At 40.9% G+C, this 17,538-nt stretch overlaps 1 protein-coding gene across 3 annotated transcripts in view; it reads right to left on the reverse strand.

Moving 5' to 3' along the window:
* The window catches only part of LOC129700828 (vitamin D3 hydroxylase-associated protein-like), a 36,189-nt gene that overhangs the window by 13,651 nt on the left and 5,000 nt on the right, over positions 1-17,538 (reverse strand). For all 3 annotated transcript variants that reach the window (XM_055641561.1, XM_055641560.1, XM_055641562.1), the window contains exons 4-10: positions 15,057-15,197; positions 14,148-14,281; positions 12,920-13,126; positions 11,496-11,536; positions 7,984-8,108; positions 6,219-6,344; positions 2,138-2,235 (exon numbers count right to left, since the gene is read on the reverse strand). In XM_055641561.1, coding sequence (XP_055497536.1) covers positions 2,138-2,235; positions 6,219-6,344; positions 7,984-8,108; positions 11,496-11,536; positions 12,920-13,126; positions 14,148-14,281; positions 15,057-15,197 — 872 coding nt within the window. The remainder of the gene's footprint in view (positions 1-2,137; positions 2,236-6,218; positions 6,345-7,983; positions 8,109-11,495; positions 11,537-12,919; positions 13,127-14,147; positions 14,282-15,056; positions 15,198-17,538) is intronic.

Below are 17,538 nucleotides of genomic sequence, written 5' to 3' on the forward strand. Positions count from 1 at the left end.
ACTTCCCATAGTGGAAGCATAGAGAACTAGACGACATATTTTCAGAATTAGTTGTTGTCCTTTAATAACGGAGAGGAGGAGCAATTTGCTCTCCCAAAGGTTCATAAGTTCATAAGTGATAGGAGCAGAATGAAGCCATTCGACCCATCAAGTCTACTCCGCCGTTCAATCATGGTCAATCTATCTCTCTCTCTCTCTCTCAACCCCATTCACCCGCATTCTCCTCATAACCCCTGGCACCCAATACTAGTCAAGAATCTATGAATCTCCGCCTTAAAAATATCTATTGACTTGGCCTCCACAGCCTTCTGTGGTAATGAATTCCACAGATTCATCACCCTCTGACTAAAGAAATTCCTCCTCATCTCCCTTCTAAAAGTACGTCCTTTTATTCTGAGGCTATGGCCTTTGGTCCTCGACTCTCCGACTAGTGGAAACATCCTCTCCACATCCAAGCAATTTAAAATTCAGGTAATCTCCTTTCAGAAATTTGTAAACCTTCCACAACATAAACTGTGTCTCCTTGGAATTCTTCATCATGGAGAGTCAAGGGAGACATTGACATTACTTTGAGCCACGGGAGTAGGCCAGAATGAGGAGAGAACTGGAAAGTCATGTGAGGGTGAGATTCAATCAGCCCAAATCTTATTGAGTGGCAAAGTGTGTTGGAGGAGCTGACTGAACTTCTCACACTCCAGTTTCTCATGTTCTTATGTTCAGTAGGACATGTACTGAACAAAACTTAAGCTATTTATACTACTTCAGCCTGTTATTGAATAAAGAATAAAACCTAAAGCAAACAACAGAATCAGCTTATGTTGTGGAAGGTTTACAGATTTCTGTAAGGAAATTTACATGAACTTTAAATCACTTTGAATAATGCTATTTCAGCTTTGAGGTTGCATTTGCATTAACCAAATAATTCTAAAAGAGTAGTTTAGGGCTTGCAATATCATTCCCCAACATAGTATTTAGTATAATCAATCCAAAGAACAGTCCCGACCCAAAATGTCACCTATCCACATTCTCCAGAGATGATGCCTGGCCTGCAGAGTTACTCCAACACTTAATTTCTTTTTTTGTAAACCAGCTTTGTTCTTTGTGTCTCCATTAGAACTTGGCCCATTATTCATGGAGAACAATGCTTAAGTTTCAGGTAAATGTAACCTGAAATTGTAACTCAGCTCCTCTTTCTGTCAGTATTGGGATTGGCATTGGTTTATTATTGTCACATATATATGATTACTAGACCAAGTGCAGACCCGTTGGGTCTGCTCCCCCAATGGTGTGATTCCCCCAACCCAATATTCCACCATGCACCCGTCTCCTCCAATGGAACTGAAGCCGTTGCCAAATGTAAGTTTCCAGCACTCCCCTGCCTCCCTCAATTGCACCTCCCCTGCCTACTGCAGCAGTGAAAAGTTCAGTGTTCCTGTCTTGCAACTTTGTTTCGAATTGTTTCGAAGTGTGTTGGAAGCTGATAGGAAGGAGCAGCGAATCAAAAGGCAGAAAGGCAGCCGGACGGCAGGCAGCAGCCACAGACTTTTATATAATAATAGATATTAGACTAAGTGGGACCTCCCAGCATCACAAGGGTTATGGGGAGACGGCAGGAAATATGAATTTGGAGGCAGAGATCAGCCATGATTGAATGTAGACTCGATGGGCCGAATGGCCTAATTCTACTCCTATAACTTGTGAACGTGAAATTTACAAGCTTCTTTTGTTTACTTTTCAATTCTCACAAATGGTATCTGACCCAAAGTGTTGACATGGTTTCTTTATCCATGGGTGCCAGCCTGACCAGGTGTGTATTTCCAGCATTTTTTGGTTTTGGATGAAGTAGATTATTGTTAAGATATGAGGAAGCTGAAAATTAGATGGCATATTAAAGATATACAAATCCTTATGAAACCAAACTCTTGAGTATATAAGTCTGGAGTGGAAACTACTACCGTATATCCTTTTACAATTATTTTCTGACTTTCATTAACACACCCAATTCAGTTTGAGGGCTTTGCCCCTGCCTTCCCCACCGGTACCAAAAATAAACCCATTGCATAAAAATTGTAATAAAAGCAAATCATCAATTAATATGTTTCAATATTGTAAATTCAAGTCCACTGAGGTTACCTACAGGTTTTCCAGGAATGTCGAACCACTGTCTGCAAGAAGTCCCTGAAATATTATTTCATTCATAGCATAGAAAGTTTTTGGTGGCGTGAATGATATCAACTAAAAGTGGGAGAAACAAAAAGTAAATGTTTGATATATTGAAAATAAAACACAATCAGACTAATCAATAGATGAAAATGAACATTTGCACCACACGTTACACCGGACAAATCCCTCTTCAAGATCCTGAAGCTTATACCATAAAAACTACGCATTTCTCCAAAAGAAATTAGCAAATCAGTGAGAAAATGACAGTTAGAAAGTGAAGTCACAAAATGATGGTTGAGTGAAGCAAGATAAAGTGGATCAGTAATGATTATAAGAATATGCTTTTCAGCATGGCTGATGGGGCATGGGTTGTACAGGATATCAACAGGGTATAAACACCTTAGGTGAAATGGTTCATTTGTCATTTTCCAAGTAATTCTGTTCAGTTCCTAGCCTTTTAAATTACCTAACATGCAAATACCCATGAAGCCTTTTAAATGGTCCTAGCATGCAAACGCCCCTGAAAAAAAGGTTCAGATTCACTTATAACGTAATTGGTTTGATAAAAAGGGAAAAAAGAAAGCTTGCTGGTTTCCACCTATTTTATATAAACAAAAAAGGGCAAGTAGTGAAAATAGTTAGGTTGCAATAAACTCTTGAAAGTTACAGGGAGCACTTTTCAATCCTTGCTCTAAGGATAATTGAGAGACTCAATTGTGTTTGCTGTAAGATAGTATTACACCTTTGTCCCAAAGGAAATCTGTTCATCCTTTCCCAAATGATAACTTATAAATGGCCATAGAAATAGCGTTCCGGGAAATGACAAATGCAGAATTCTCAATCTGCAAAGTAACTGGGCAAGGAAAGGATCTGAGATTTACAAATCATCTCATTTTGCAAGCACCCTATGAGATAACCAACCAGGATCTGGAGTCCTCAACTGTGATACACAACTTCTCAAATTTGGGTCTATTCTCACATTACTGCCATATTCATAAAGCTCTAATTAAACAGTCGTATTTCCCATTCCTCTAGGAGTGCAACTAGGTGGAACTGAGATGTTTGACACCCCCAATCCATCTTTAAACTTTAGAGATGCAGTGCAGAACCAGGCCCTTCGGCCCACTGAGTCTGCGCCGACCAGCAAACATTCCATACACTCGCACTAGGGACAATTTACCATTTTACCAAAGCCAATTAACCTACAAACCTATAAGTCTTTGGCTGTCTTTGGAAACCAGAGCACCTGGAGAAAACCCACATGGTCACAGAGAACATACCAGCTCCATACAGACAGCGTTCGTAGTCAGGATACAACCTGGATCTCTGGTGCTGTAAGATAGCAACTCCACTGCTGCGCCACTGTGCTGCCCCAATGCATTTCAGAAGCTCGAGAATAAGAAGTGCATAGCTTTCAGTTTATTCCTGCTCCCATATGGTTTAGATTTGTGCACCCCATTAAACTGAATGACTTATTAATTTCTTCCTTAACAATTTCCAAGTTAGACGATTTAGATGTAATTGGTTGTTTGAGTTGTTCGGATCAGATGACTGGTTGGTCATTTAGGGTGATGTCAGTTAGCATTAAACATCTCAACCATACATCAGTCCAAGAGCAATCTTTCGTTCCTGCATTGTGGAAGGTGGAACTGAATCCAGTCCTCAACATGGTTTCTAACCAGAGATTCATATCAGTGTAGAATCAATCATGGAATCATATATATTTTATGGTGCAGAAAGAAGTCATTCAGTCCATCATGCCTGTGCTGGCAAAGAACACCTACTCAAAGTAATCCTAGAATATGGGTTACAACATTGAAGGTCCACATCCAGGCACTTGATTAAATGTGATGAGTATTCTCACCTCAACAACTATTTCAGATCCTCTATGTGAAAATATTTTCCTTACCTCTGTCTAATCCTTTAATTCATTTAAATGTGTAAATTGTGTTTTTTAACCCTTCAACTGAGAGGGTCTTTTCTATGTACTCTATCCAGCTCCTCATAAAATCCACTTATTTTTCTTCAGGGCACTGAGATAAAGCCTATTTCGCAGTTTTAATTATTTATTACACAAAGGGGTTGTCTTGTTCACCACTTTGTGTTATGATAGTCGTTTGAATTTATACCCATTAATAATTGATATGACAGAGCATAGATCATCTAAATAATGCACCTTAATGGTGGCCGGTTGGGAAAGGGGGAGATGCAGTGAGAGACCTGGGTGTCATGGTACACCAGTCATTGAAGGTAGGCATGCAGGTGCAGCAGGCAGTAAAGAAAGCGAATGGTATGTTAGCTTTCATTGCAAAAGGATTTGAGTATAGGAGCAGGGAGGTTCTACTGCAGTTGTACAGGGTCTTGGTGAGACCACACCTGAGTATTGCGTACAGTTTTGGTCTCCTAATCTGAGGAAAGACATTCTTGCCATAGAGGGAGTACAGAGAAGGTTCACCAGACTGATTCCTGGAATGTCAGGACTGTCTTATGAAGAAAGACTGGATAGACTTGTTTTATACTCTCTAGAATTTAGGAGATTGAGAGGGGATCTTATAGAAACTTACAAAATTCTTAAGGGGTTGGACAGGCTAGATGCAGGAAGATTGTTCCCGATGTTGGGGAAATCCAGAACAAGGAGTCACAGTTTAAGGATAAGGGGGAAATCCTTTAAAACCGAGATGAGAATAACTTTTTTCACACAGAGAGTGGTGAATCTCTGGAACTCTCTGCCACAGAGGGTAGTTGAGGCCAGTTCATTGGCTATATTTAAGAGGGAGTTAGATGGCTAAGGGGATCAGGGGGTATGGAGAGAAGGCAGGTACAGGATACTGAGTTGGATGATCAGCCATGATCATATTGAATGGCGGTGCAGGCTCGAAGGGCCGAATGGCCTACTCCTGCACCTAATTTCTATGTTTCTATGTTTCTAAGAAAATGAATAAACTGGATAAACTGGAAATGCAACAACTGCATGAAAAATTGTTTCAGGACAACTGACAAAGTTGAGTTCAGGAAAGGACTCTGCACAATTCTCCTTTGATCTTTAACTCTCCTTTCTCCTTTGAAATGCATTGAAGTAAGATCCAGGAGAATGATATACAATTAATTTTTGCCCTTACCTACTTTCTATGATGCAAGATATATTCAGCATGTAAATACTCCCATTATAAGGCCTACGGATTAGTTGCTAGAGATGGTTAATGAATTTGCAGATGATTGAAAGATTTATGTAAGAATTAGGAATGTTAAAAAGAATATATTTCTGCAAGGATATTTAGATATTAAAATCTGTTAAAAACATTAGCGAGATACCATTTTCATAGGTTCCTATTTTACTCGCTAACTGATCAATTTAACAAATTTACACATACACCATGTAATATTATATCAATAAAACAAAACAAATGTTTCAGGCTTGATACATAATACATGTTTTTAGATTTCCTTTAGGATGTATTGGTTGAGGAAGTGGTGGGGTGATGGGGGAAGAATGTTGATGAATTAAGAGTCTTATGTGAATGATTAAAAAGCAAATAATATCTTAATCATAGAACATAGAACAGTGCAGCACAGAGACAGGTCCTGTGGCCCATTATATATGTGCTGAACATGATGCCAACTTTAATTAATCCTCTCTGTCTGCATATAATCTATATCATTCCATTCCCCTTCAATTTTATGGGCCTAACTAAAAGTCACAAATGGCACTATCATATTTGCTTACACCACCATCCCTGGCAGTGTGACCCAGGTACCTACCACTCACTTTGTAAAAAAAAAAACTTTCCTGCACATCTCCTTTAAACGTTCCCCTTTAAATCTTGTCTTTGCTTTACTTTAAATCTATGCCCTGTAGTACTTTCATACGTTTATAAGTTATAGGAGCAGAATTAGTCCCATTTGGCCTAATCGGGTCTGCTCTGCCATTTAGGCTTGTTTCCAAATACAAGATCCAATATGGTCCCTCCTTCAATTGGACTCTCAGTATTTTCTCTCCCCAACTTCCCTCAGGCTCTAGGTATTTCTCCATTCCCCTTGAGCATCAGTAAGCACACCGTGTGTCCAGCATCCGTCAGCAGTTGTTTTGTTTCCAATATGGCACGTTTCATGCTTGGCGATGGGATCCAGTAGCTATCATTATCAAAGTAGCCTATCTTCATCGGCTTGATGGCAGTATAGATCTTCAAGATAATTTTCAAAAAGTATATGTTAAGATACAATTCTTCATGAGATCTTTTTTACTATGAGTCTAAAGTTTGCAGTTTAAAAAAAGCATATGTGTTCAGTATTTTCTCTACATATAACATTGGTAGATAGATCGTTAGATAAATAAAATCAGAAAATTGCTTATCAACATGAGAAGTTTTTTCAAGATTCAGTCATGGTTACACTTTACTAAATAATGGATTCATTTGTCTCAGACAATATACAATAAACAATAGGTGCAGGAGTAGGCCATTCGGCCCTTCGAGCCAGCACCGCCATTCAATGTGATCATGGCTGATCAACCCCAATCAGTACCCCGTTCTCGCCTTCTCCCCATATCCCCTGACTCCGCTATTTTTAAGAGCCCTATCTAGCTCCAGTAAACCTGCCTCCAGCGCCCTCTGAGGCAGAGAATTCCAGACTCACAACTTTTTGTGAGAAAAAGTGTTTCCTCGTCTCCGTTCTAAATGGCTTACTCCTTATTCTTAAACTGTGGCCCCTGGTTCTGGACTCCCCCAACATCGGGAACATGTTTCCTGCCTCTAGCTTGTCCAAACCCTTAACAATCTTATATGTTTCAATGAGATCCCTTCTCATCCTTCTAAACTCCAGAGTGTACAAGCCCAGCTGCTCCATTCTCTCAGTATATGACAGTCCCGCCATCCCGGGAATTAACCTTGTATACCTACACTGCACTCCCTCAATAGCAAAAATGTCCTTCCTCAAATTAGGGGACCAAAACTGCACACAATACTCCAGGTGTGGTCTCACTAGGGCTCTGTACAACTGCAGAAGGATCTCTTTGCTCCTATATTCGATTCCTCTTGTTCTAAAGGCCAACATGCCATTGCTTTCTTCACTGCCTGCTGTACCTGCATGCTTACTTTCTTAACAGATGATTTACATTGCAATTGCCAGGAAAACCTTAGCCTGTCAGCTTTGCATTTTGCGTTTTTCCCAAACTGTATAAATTCCAATTCAAGAAAAATCTCCAGTCCCTTATTGCTCATATTTTCTAATTCATTCCATCTTCATTAATATCCCACATACCCTGAAACTTCACCCATTGCCAAACAACCAATATTTTGCTCTTTGATGTTTATTTTAGCTTTTATTGTGGAGATGCAGCGCAGAAATAGGCCCTTCGGCCCACCGGGTCCGCACCGACCAGTGATCCCCGTACACCCCCACTATCTTACACACTAGGGACAATTTAAAATTTTACCAAAACTAATTAACCTACAAACCAGTATGTCTTTGGAGTGTGGAAAGAAACCAGAGCGCCCGGAGAAAACTCAAACGGTCACAAGGAGAACATACAAACTCCGTACAGACAGCGCGCATAGTTAGGATCGAACCCGAGTCTCTAGCGCTGTAACACAGCGACTCTACCACTGTGCCACCATGCTGCCCCTTATCAAAAGATTCCTGTATACCTCACCATTTTGCGTGACATACTTTCAAAAGTTTCCTTGGAATCTGCATGTTCAACCCTGCTTTCAGTCATCCCTCTTCACACAATTCTTCGCAGAATCTTTTATTTGAAACAACTTGCAGTATGTAATACTTGGAAAGGACAATGTCAATGATAACAGTTATTGCATTGTATGTTACCATATCATCGAAGGGCATAGGTGGCACATTAGGATCCAACTCGAACATTTCTTCACACAGTAGAGCTTTCATGCAATAAGCCAAGCTGTCCACGTCTCTGGCAAGTGGACCAACAGATGATTCAACTAGAAAATATAAACCACTCAAAAACAGCATTGATTGTTAAATAAACGGAAACATTGAATGAGGTATAGTAAGTAAGTAAGTAATTTTTATTTATATAGCACTTTTAAATCAAATCACGTTGAAGCCAAAGTGCTTTGCAGAGAAGAAAGGTATCTTTCATCTTGCAGTAAGTATGTGCAAGTGTGGATTTAAGTATTTCATCAGTAATCTTGGATGACCAGTGCACTGTGAGTAGTAACAGGAATTGGAATGCCAAGAGAGGATGATGTTAATGCAGGCAACAAATAAAAGAAGTAATTAGTAAATGCAGAATGGACATGTTTTGAGTATTGTTAAATGCAAGGTAATAATTTTTAGCAAGATAGATAAGGAAGCATTACACTTGTTGGTAAATAATTGTCTAAATGATAACGAAAAAGAGAGACATTTGTGGAGATGGATACAGAAATAACCAAAGGGAGCATTTCAGCGTGTTAAGGCAATAAGAAATAACTTCAACAACTAATGGAGTTAATTTCCAAAGGGATCAAATTGAAAAGCTGAAGATGAATTAAAATCTATATTTATCTTCATGAGGGTTGACATAAAATGCTGGAGTAATTCAGCGGGTCAGGCGGCATCTCTGGAGAGAAGGAATGGGTGACGCTTCGGGTTGAAGTCAGGGGAGTGGGCAGGACAGAGAGAGAATGTAGTTGGAGACAGTAAGACTGGTGGGAGAATTGGGAAGGGGGACGGGATGGAGACAGAGGGAAATCTTCATGAGACCACACTTGGTGCAAGATCATATTATCAAACGCTTGTAGAGGAACATTAGAGATGACATCCAATGGGTTTATCAAATGGTTCCAGAGATGAAGGATCTCTTCAGAAAACATTGAATACAGTCTTTATGATACAAATGAAAATCATGAACATGGCTTCCTGAACCATGAACTCACCACAATGAATATATAGTGTAAATTAACATTTCATTAATGCAGTTGTACAACATGGGGTAAATGTTGATTCATAGTGAATAGATAGTGAACAGTAATTAACTACTCCATGGAGATTGTTATAAAGTGCATTTTAACTCCCCACTGTCCAACAAACCCTCAGTTGTCCCAGATCAACTCAATCAAATCAAATCACAAAAGGAGTATGTACAGTGGGAATGAAAGATTTGGCTGCTCATAGAAATCCATCTCCATCTTGCAAACATTTCATGATACGTGGAAGAAAAGAGTTGTGGATGAAGACCAGTCCATCACCCAGACCCAGCTTCTCCACCGCCGACTCCATCAGCACTTCACGCTGCATGCATCAGGAAAGCATCCGACATAATCAAGGATCATTTCCATCTTGCTCATTCCCTCTTCTCCCCTCTCCAACCAGGCAGAAGATACAAAAGCTTGAAAGCATTTACCACCAGACTCAGGAACAGCTTCTTTCCCACTGTTATCAGACTACTGAACAGTCTCTGATAAACCAAGGCTGTAATCCCGATCACCCAACCAACATATAGTGGCCCTTGCACTTTTATTTTGATCTGCAATTTCTATGTAACTGTAACCCCATATTACACAGTGTTATTTTTCTCTTTGTACAACCTATTGTACTTGTGTATGGTTTAATTGTACTCATGTAGAGTGTGATTTTACTGTATAGCACCTGACAGTTAAAATCTAACACCATTATCTATTGTCACACATGACAAGTTATGGTGAAACATTTTGTTTTGCATTCTAGCCGAGAAAATCATAACATACATGTGTGCAATCAAACCATACATGAGCACAAAGGTAATGCAAAGAGAGAATATAGATTTACAGCTATAGAGAACGTACAGATTTAAAAAAAGCGCAAGGGCCGCTACAAGGTAGACTTGAGTTCAAGAATTCATCCTTATTATAGATATTTTACATATCAATGGAGATTTTTAAGGCAGAGATGGATAGATTCTTGATTGGTATGGGTGTCAGGGGTTATGGGGAGAAGGCAGGAGAATGTAGTTAAGAGGGAGAGATAGATCAGCCATGGCGGAGTAGGCTTGATGGGCCAACTGGCCTAATTCTGCTCCTATAACATGACCTTATGATCATATGGGACGATTGTACAAGTGTCTGATTACAGAAGGGCTAAAGCTGTTCTTGAATCACAGTTTAATTTACAGTTTAGTTTATCTGGTGGGACATGCTGGTTTGCATGATGGACTGGGCTTGTTCCACAACTCTCTGCAGTTTCACGTAGTCTTGGGCAGAGCCATTGCCAAAACCAACTGTAATGCATCCAGATAGTTTGCTTTCTATGGTCCATCTGTTTAAAATGGTCAGAGTCATTGGAAAAATGTTGAATTTCTACTTTGGATTGCCTTGCACCATTCTGCTGGTTTTGCACTCATTGTTTTTACTGTTGTACTTAACATTACTATTCAGTATGTATACTCTTTGCTCTGTGAGCTTCATGTGAAGAAGGAATTTCATTGCATCTAGGTGTATATGATAATAAACCAATCCACTGGAAGCAATGGAAGTTTGCAATGCCAGTTAACTTTTTGCACAGTAATCAGTCTCATTTTAAACGACTTCCCACATGTCCCCACATATCCGTGAGATTCTCACAGCTGAACTTCAGAAAAACCAACTTTTAAGGAACAAAGTTATTAGAATGACCATCATGTCAGTGATAGAAAGTGCTTTAACTCAACTGCTTTTCATCAACATTGAAACAAAGATGAAAGTTTCTCCCTTAAAATTGTTGAGTGGCCAGGACTAAAAATATAAGAAATTTATGGAAATAATACCACTCAATTACAATTTATGATGCAAATGACAAGAGACTGTGGCTACATTTTAAACTAGATAATATGAAAGAGATTAACAGTCAGCTACAACCTGCTAGTATCATGAACGTGAATGAACACATACATTATATCAACATGGAAGGACACACACAAGATGCCAACTGCCTGTGCTTCAAATTTGAAAGAGATTTCCAAATAGTCCTGTTCCCCTTAACTTTCAATGTTCTGTGGAGAAAACCACAAACTTTTCATGCTTTTTCAGAGCCTTTGTAACCTGGATATCTTTGTATCTTTACACTGAAATGAAACACACTGCTGATTGCTGTCATGTGTTTTCTAGCAAGAGACCAAGTGAAAATTACTTTTCTGTTCTGAAACAACATCGTGTATCTGAACCCCGTGTCCTTTGAATAAATGATGAATGTATATAATGGATAGGTGTTACATTCAATATTTACAAGGACTTTGGGATTATGTTGGTTGTTGTTTGAAGAAGCTTGGTTTGATAGAAAGCTTTGTGTGTGGAATCCCAATCGTAAGAATAACTGGTTAAATTTGGCACATAGTTCTAATTGTAGAGTATTCATGCAAAGAAGAAACTCACCTGTTCTCTGTCCAGTTGTATTAACTGTCAACCCCTTTTTGCTGCATGAAAGAAAAAATATATTATTTCTTCAAATGATGAATGTATATAATGGACATAGATTAGTATACAAACTTAAAGCACACGGTATTGGGGATTCAGTACTGATGTGGATAGGGAACTGGCTGGCAGACGGGAAGCAAAGTGTAGGAGTAAACGGGTCCTTTTCACAATGGCAGGCAGTGACTAGTGGGGTACCGCAAGGCTCAGTGCTGGGACCCCAACTATTTACAATATATATTAATGATCTGGATGAGGGAATTGAATGCAACATCTTCAAGTTTGCGGATGACACGAAGCTGGGGGGCAGTGTTAGCTGTGAGGAGGATGCTGGGAGGTTGCAAGGTGACTTGGATAGGTTGGGTGAGTGGGCAAATGCATGGCAGATGCAGTATAATGTGGATAAATGTGAGGTTATCCACTTTGGTGGCAAAAACAGGAAAGTAGACTATTATCTGAATGGTGGCCGATTAGGAAAATGGGAGATGCAACGAGACCTGGGTGTCATGGTACACCAGTCATTGAAAGTAGGCATGCAGGTGCAGCAGGCAGTGAAGAAAGCAAATGGTATGTTAGCATTCATCGCAAAGGATTTGAGTATAAGAGTAGGGAGGTTCTACTGCAGTTGTACAGGGTCTTGGTAAGACCACACCTGGAGTATTGCATATAGTTTTGGTCTCCTAATCTGAGGAAAGACATTCTTGCCATAGAGGGAGTACAGAGAAGGTTCACCAGACTGATTCCTGGGATGGCAGGACTTTCATATGAAGAAAGACTGGATAAACTCGGCTTGTACACGCTAGAATTTAGAAGATTGAAGGGGGATCTTATAGAAACTTACAAAATTCTTAAGGGGTTGGACAGGCTAGATGCAGGAAGATTATTCCCGATGTTGGGGAAGTCCAGAACTAGGAGTTACAGTTTAAGGATAAGGGGGAAGTCTTTTAGGACCGAGATGAGAAACATTTTTTACACAGAGGGTGGTGAATCTGTGGAATTCTCTGCCACAGAAGGTAGTTGAGGCCAATTCATTGGCTATATTTAAGAGGGAGTTAGATGTGGCCCTTGTGGCTAAAGGGATCAGGGGGTATGGAGAGAAGGCAGGGATGGGATACCGAGTTGGATGATCATCCATGATCATATCGAATGGCGGTGCAGGCTCAAGGGCCAAATGGCCTACTCCTGCACCTATTTTCTATGTTTCTACATTTCTATGAAAGTTTCATCATAAATATTCACACCTTAACCAATCTCTTTGCCTCCATCAAATTATTTCCTCAGCAATCTGGTAAATTATCTTCGAAGGCTAACCTCCTAAAATACTCTGAGTTGTCTTGCCCAACTCATTTAAACAACTTATGTATCATATAAATATAATATCTCACCTCAATCGGCTTGCCGTTGGCTTGAAGCCACAGATTCCACAGAAGGCAGCTGGAAAGCGTATGCTGCCACCCACATCTGTTCCAATGCCAAGGATGGAGCCGCCCGCTGCGATCAGGGCAGCCTCCCCACCAGATGACCCTCCGCATGTCCGCTTGGTGTCGAGTGGGTTGACAGTTTGACCATAAATGGGATTACTGCACTCATAGCTGTAGCGAGAAATAAAGCATTCCCGTACAATACAATACAAATTTATTGTCATTTGAGCCCCAGTGAGACTCAAACGAAATGTTGTTTCCACAGCCATACAAACAAAGACAATGTCCTACAGACATACACACAATTAAATTCACACAGACATCCATCACAGTGAACCCAGTGTGATGGAAGGCAAAGTCTTTTCTCTCCCCTGCTCTCAATTTCTCTCCCGATGTCCAAGCCCCAGGCGGGTGATGATAAGTCCCACGGCCATTTTAGGCCGCGCGGGGCGATTTACGGCCCCGCTCCCGGTCTGAAAGTACAAGGTTGGAACCCCCACGGGCATTGGTGAGTCCGACGGCCATGAAGCCGCGCCAGGTGATGTACGGTCCCGGTCCGGGTTGTTCCAACCCCGCGATACGGGCTGGAGAAGTCGCGTGGATGGTCGGTTGATAGAAAACCTGAAAAAAAGGTTCTCACCCCCATTCAAAGGGACTGCCACATACTTATGAACAAGAGTGAAGGAATAGTAAATTACGCTGAGAGAGTACACAAGCTTTGGATGTAATTTGGATACATCCAAATTGTAGATAGGCACAAAAAGCTGGAGTAACTCTGCAGGACAGGCGACATCTCTGGAGAGAACAAATGGGTGACGTTTCGGTTTGAGTCCCTTCTTACATACATCCAAATTGTATTTGGATCAATTTGGATGTAAAATAGTTCAATTTTTCAAATGTGAGGGAAATAGGGCCAGTGCGCCCGGGATAAACAGATGTGGTCACAAAGAACACATACAAACTCCACACAGACAACAGGACTAAACCTGGGCTGCAGGATGAAACCCAGAACATTCTGCATTCACCATTATATCTTTTACAAGGACTGTTCCTAAGAAGTAGAAAAAGGTAAGGTTGACTCTTAGGTCCAATATTCACCCAATTTTCTGCTCACAACACAATCCACAAAGTTGTCTTAGCCCTTGAAGAACATGCCAACATTTTTTCCCAATTGCAATTTATTTAAAAGTACCTGAATAATGTCTGAGGAACATTGGTTTTCACAAATGGAATTGCTCCTTGTTTCTTCAATACCTGAACTATTACACAGTCTTCATCGACAATCTTATTTAGAAATTTCTTCAGTCCACAAGTTGAAGCATGGCCCTGCATTAAAATAATTTTACAACCTTTTATTTAGTTTGCTGTTTAAGAAAGAACTGCAGATGCAGGAAAAATCGAGCATAGACAAAAATGCTGCAGAAACTCAGCGGGTGAGGCAGCATCTATGGAGCGAAGGAATAGGTGGCGTTTTGGGTCGAGACTCTTTTTCAGATTGAAGAAGGGTCTCTACCCAAAACGTCACCTATTCGCTCCTTAGATGCTGCCTCACCCACTGAGTTTTTCCAGCATTTTGTCTGCCTTCGATTTAGTTTGCTGTCATTGGTTTACATTGATCATTGATTAAAATGTAAAATATAGGCTTGCTCTACCTTGGCTTTCTGGATAAAATTGAGTGAAAAAGTTGCCCCTGATGTTCCTATTAAATCTTTCCCTTTTCACGTTAAACCCCTATAGTTCCTATAAAACCTCTTTAGTCCTCTACTCTGGGAAAAAGATTCTGTGGATTCAGTCTATCTATTCCCCTTATGATTTTATACACCTCTATCAGATTACCCCTGAGCGTCCTATGTTCCAAAGTCCTAGTCCCCAAACCTTAGGTGCTCGTGTCTTGGCAACATCCTCGTGTATCTTCATGGTGAAAAACAGAAAATAACATCGACAAATAGCATTGACAAAGAGATGAATTGTGATTGTTCTCTTTAATTTTAAAGGACCTCCGGACATTTAAAACTTAAATCAAAGTAAATTATTCATGCAAAATCTCAACCAATTCCAAAGAATCTACAGCACGTAATATCTACCGTAATGCATTTTCTACCTTGCAGTTAATGTTCTCCTTGATGCTGATGGGGATCCCATACAGTAGGCCCTTATTCATTGGATGCAGTTTTAAAAGCCCCATTTGGCATTCTGGCAGAAATTCTGTGATGCAGTTGAATTTTTTGGTGGCTTCCAAAGCCTGTGAGGAAAGTAATATCAAAAAATAAACTGAGGACAGTGATTGTAAATTAGCGTTGGCAACATGTAAAACTTCATGCAGTTCTTGGATGAAACGTTACTGACCAAACTGCAGTTTGCATGTCCCAGAAGATAACTGTTTTAAATTGTTTCTTTTTTTAAACTATTTTACCATATTATGTGATGTTCTTGATTATACAGATCATTCAGCATGGTGGATGGTGAGCTGCTTCACCATCTTCCTGCAGGTCATACATCAGTTCATGCCCTTACTGAACTGGCGCAGAATTGAATGGAGTCAGGGAATCATAGTGTGGAAACTGGCCGTTCGGCCCAACTTCCCCACTTTCGGCCAACAAGTCCCAGCTACACTCGTCCCACCTTCCCGCATTTGCTCCATATCCCTCCAAACCTGTCTTATCCATGTACTGGTCTAAGTGATTCTTAAATGTTGGGATAGTCCCTGCTTCAATTACCTCTTCTGGCAGCTTGTTCCACACACCCATCACCCTTTGTGTGAAAAAGTTACCCCACAGATCCCTATTAAATCTTTTCTTAACCCTTCACCTTAAACCTATATCCTCTGGTGCTCGATTCGCCCACTGAACAAAGGAGGACCTGGCATGGGAACTGGCTCTTTGTAACTTTATTAGCCAGAATGCTAATCCTGGAATGACTCAGCGGGTCAAACAGCAATAGGTAATGTTTCATCTCTGAAGAAAAGGAATAGGTAACACTTCTTCAGACTGAAAGATAGAGGTATGGGGTGGGGGAGAATTGGTGGGGAGATAAGGCCAGAGCAAATCAGGGTTAGCAACAGCCGACCTCAGGAGTGGTAGTGTCCATAATGGCCCATTGTTGACTGGGGAAGACGTGCTAAGAAACATAGAAACATAGAAATTAGGTGCAGGAGTAGGCCATTCGGCCCTTCGAGCCTGCACCGCCATTCAATATGATCACGGCTGATCATCCAACTCAGTATCCCGTACCTGCCTTCTCTCCATACCCCTGATCCCCTTAGCCACAAGGGCCACATCTAACTCCCTCTTAAATATAGCCAATGAACTGGCCTCAACTACCCTCTGTGGCAGAGAGTTCCAGAGATTCACCACTCTCTGTGTGAAAAAAAGTTCTTCTCATCTCGGTTTTAAAGGATTTCCCCCTAATCCTTAAACTGTGACCCCTTGTCCTGAACTTCCCTAACATCGGAAACAATCTTCCAGCATCTAGCCTGTCCAACCCCTTAAGAATTTTGTAAGTTTCTATAAGATCCCCTCTCAATCTCCTAAATTCTAGAGAGTATAAACCAAGTCTATCCAGTCTTTCTTCATAAGACAGTCCTGACATCCCAGGAATCAGTCTGGTGAACCGTCTCTGCACTCCCTCTATGGCAATAATGTCCTTCCTCAGATTTTGGAGACCAAAACTGTACGCAATACTCCAGGTGTGGTCTCACCAAGACCCTGTACAACTGCAGTAGAACCTCCCTGCTCCTATACTCAAATCCTTTTGCAATGAAAGCTAACATACCATTCGCTTTCTTTACTGCCTGCTGCACCTGCATGCCTACCTTCAATGACTGGTGTACCATGACACCCAGGTCTCGCTGCATCTCCCCCTTTCCCAATCGGCCACCATTTAGATAATAGTCTGCTTTCCCGTTTTTGCCACCAAAATGGATAACCTCACATTTATCCACATTATACTGCATCTGCCAAACATTTGCCCACTCACCCAGCCTATCCAAGTCACCTTGCAGTCTCCTAGCATCCTCCTCACAGCTAACACTGCCCCCCAGTTTAGTGTCATCCGCAAACTTGGAGATATTGCCTTCAATTCCCTCATCCAGATCATTAATATATATTGTAAATAGCTGGGGTCCCAGCACTGAGCCTTGCGGTACCCCACTAGTCACTGCCTGCCATTGTGAAAAGGACCCGTTTACTCCTACTCTTTGCTTCCTGTTTGCCAGCCAGTTCTCTATCCATAACAAGAGGGATACAAAGATGTGGACACAATGGTAGGATGACTAGAGTGGAGGAGGGGGGTGAAGGGGGGGGGGGAGGTTGGGAATGTAGGAATTACTTGAAATTAGGGAAATCATCATTCATTCACCTTTGGGTAGTAAACTGCCCAAGTGAAATATGAGGTGCTGTTCTTCCAATTTGCATGTGGCCTCACCCAGCACAAAAAGGTTACTATGGGAGTGGGAGGGGGAGTTAAAATGTTTGGCAACCAGGAGATTGTGTGGGCCAAACATACTGAATGATCGCCCAGTCTAAGCTTGGTCTCACTAATATATACAAGAGCCCACATCGGGAGCAATGGATACAGTAGATGAG

Source organism: Leucoraja erinacea, chromosome 10 (genome assembly GCF_028641065.1).
Source record: "Leucoraja erinacea ecotype New England chromosome 10, Leri_hhj_1, whole genome shotgun sequence".
NCBI lineage: Eukaryota > Metazoa > Chordata > Chondrichthyes > Rajiformes > Rajidae > Leucoraja > Leucoraja erinaceus.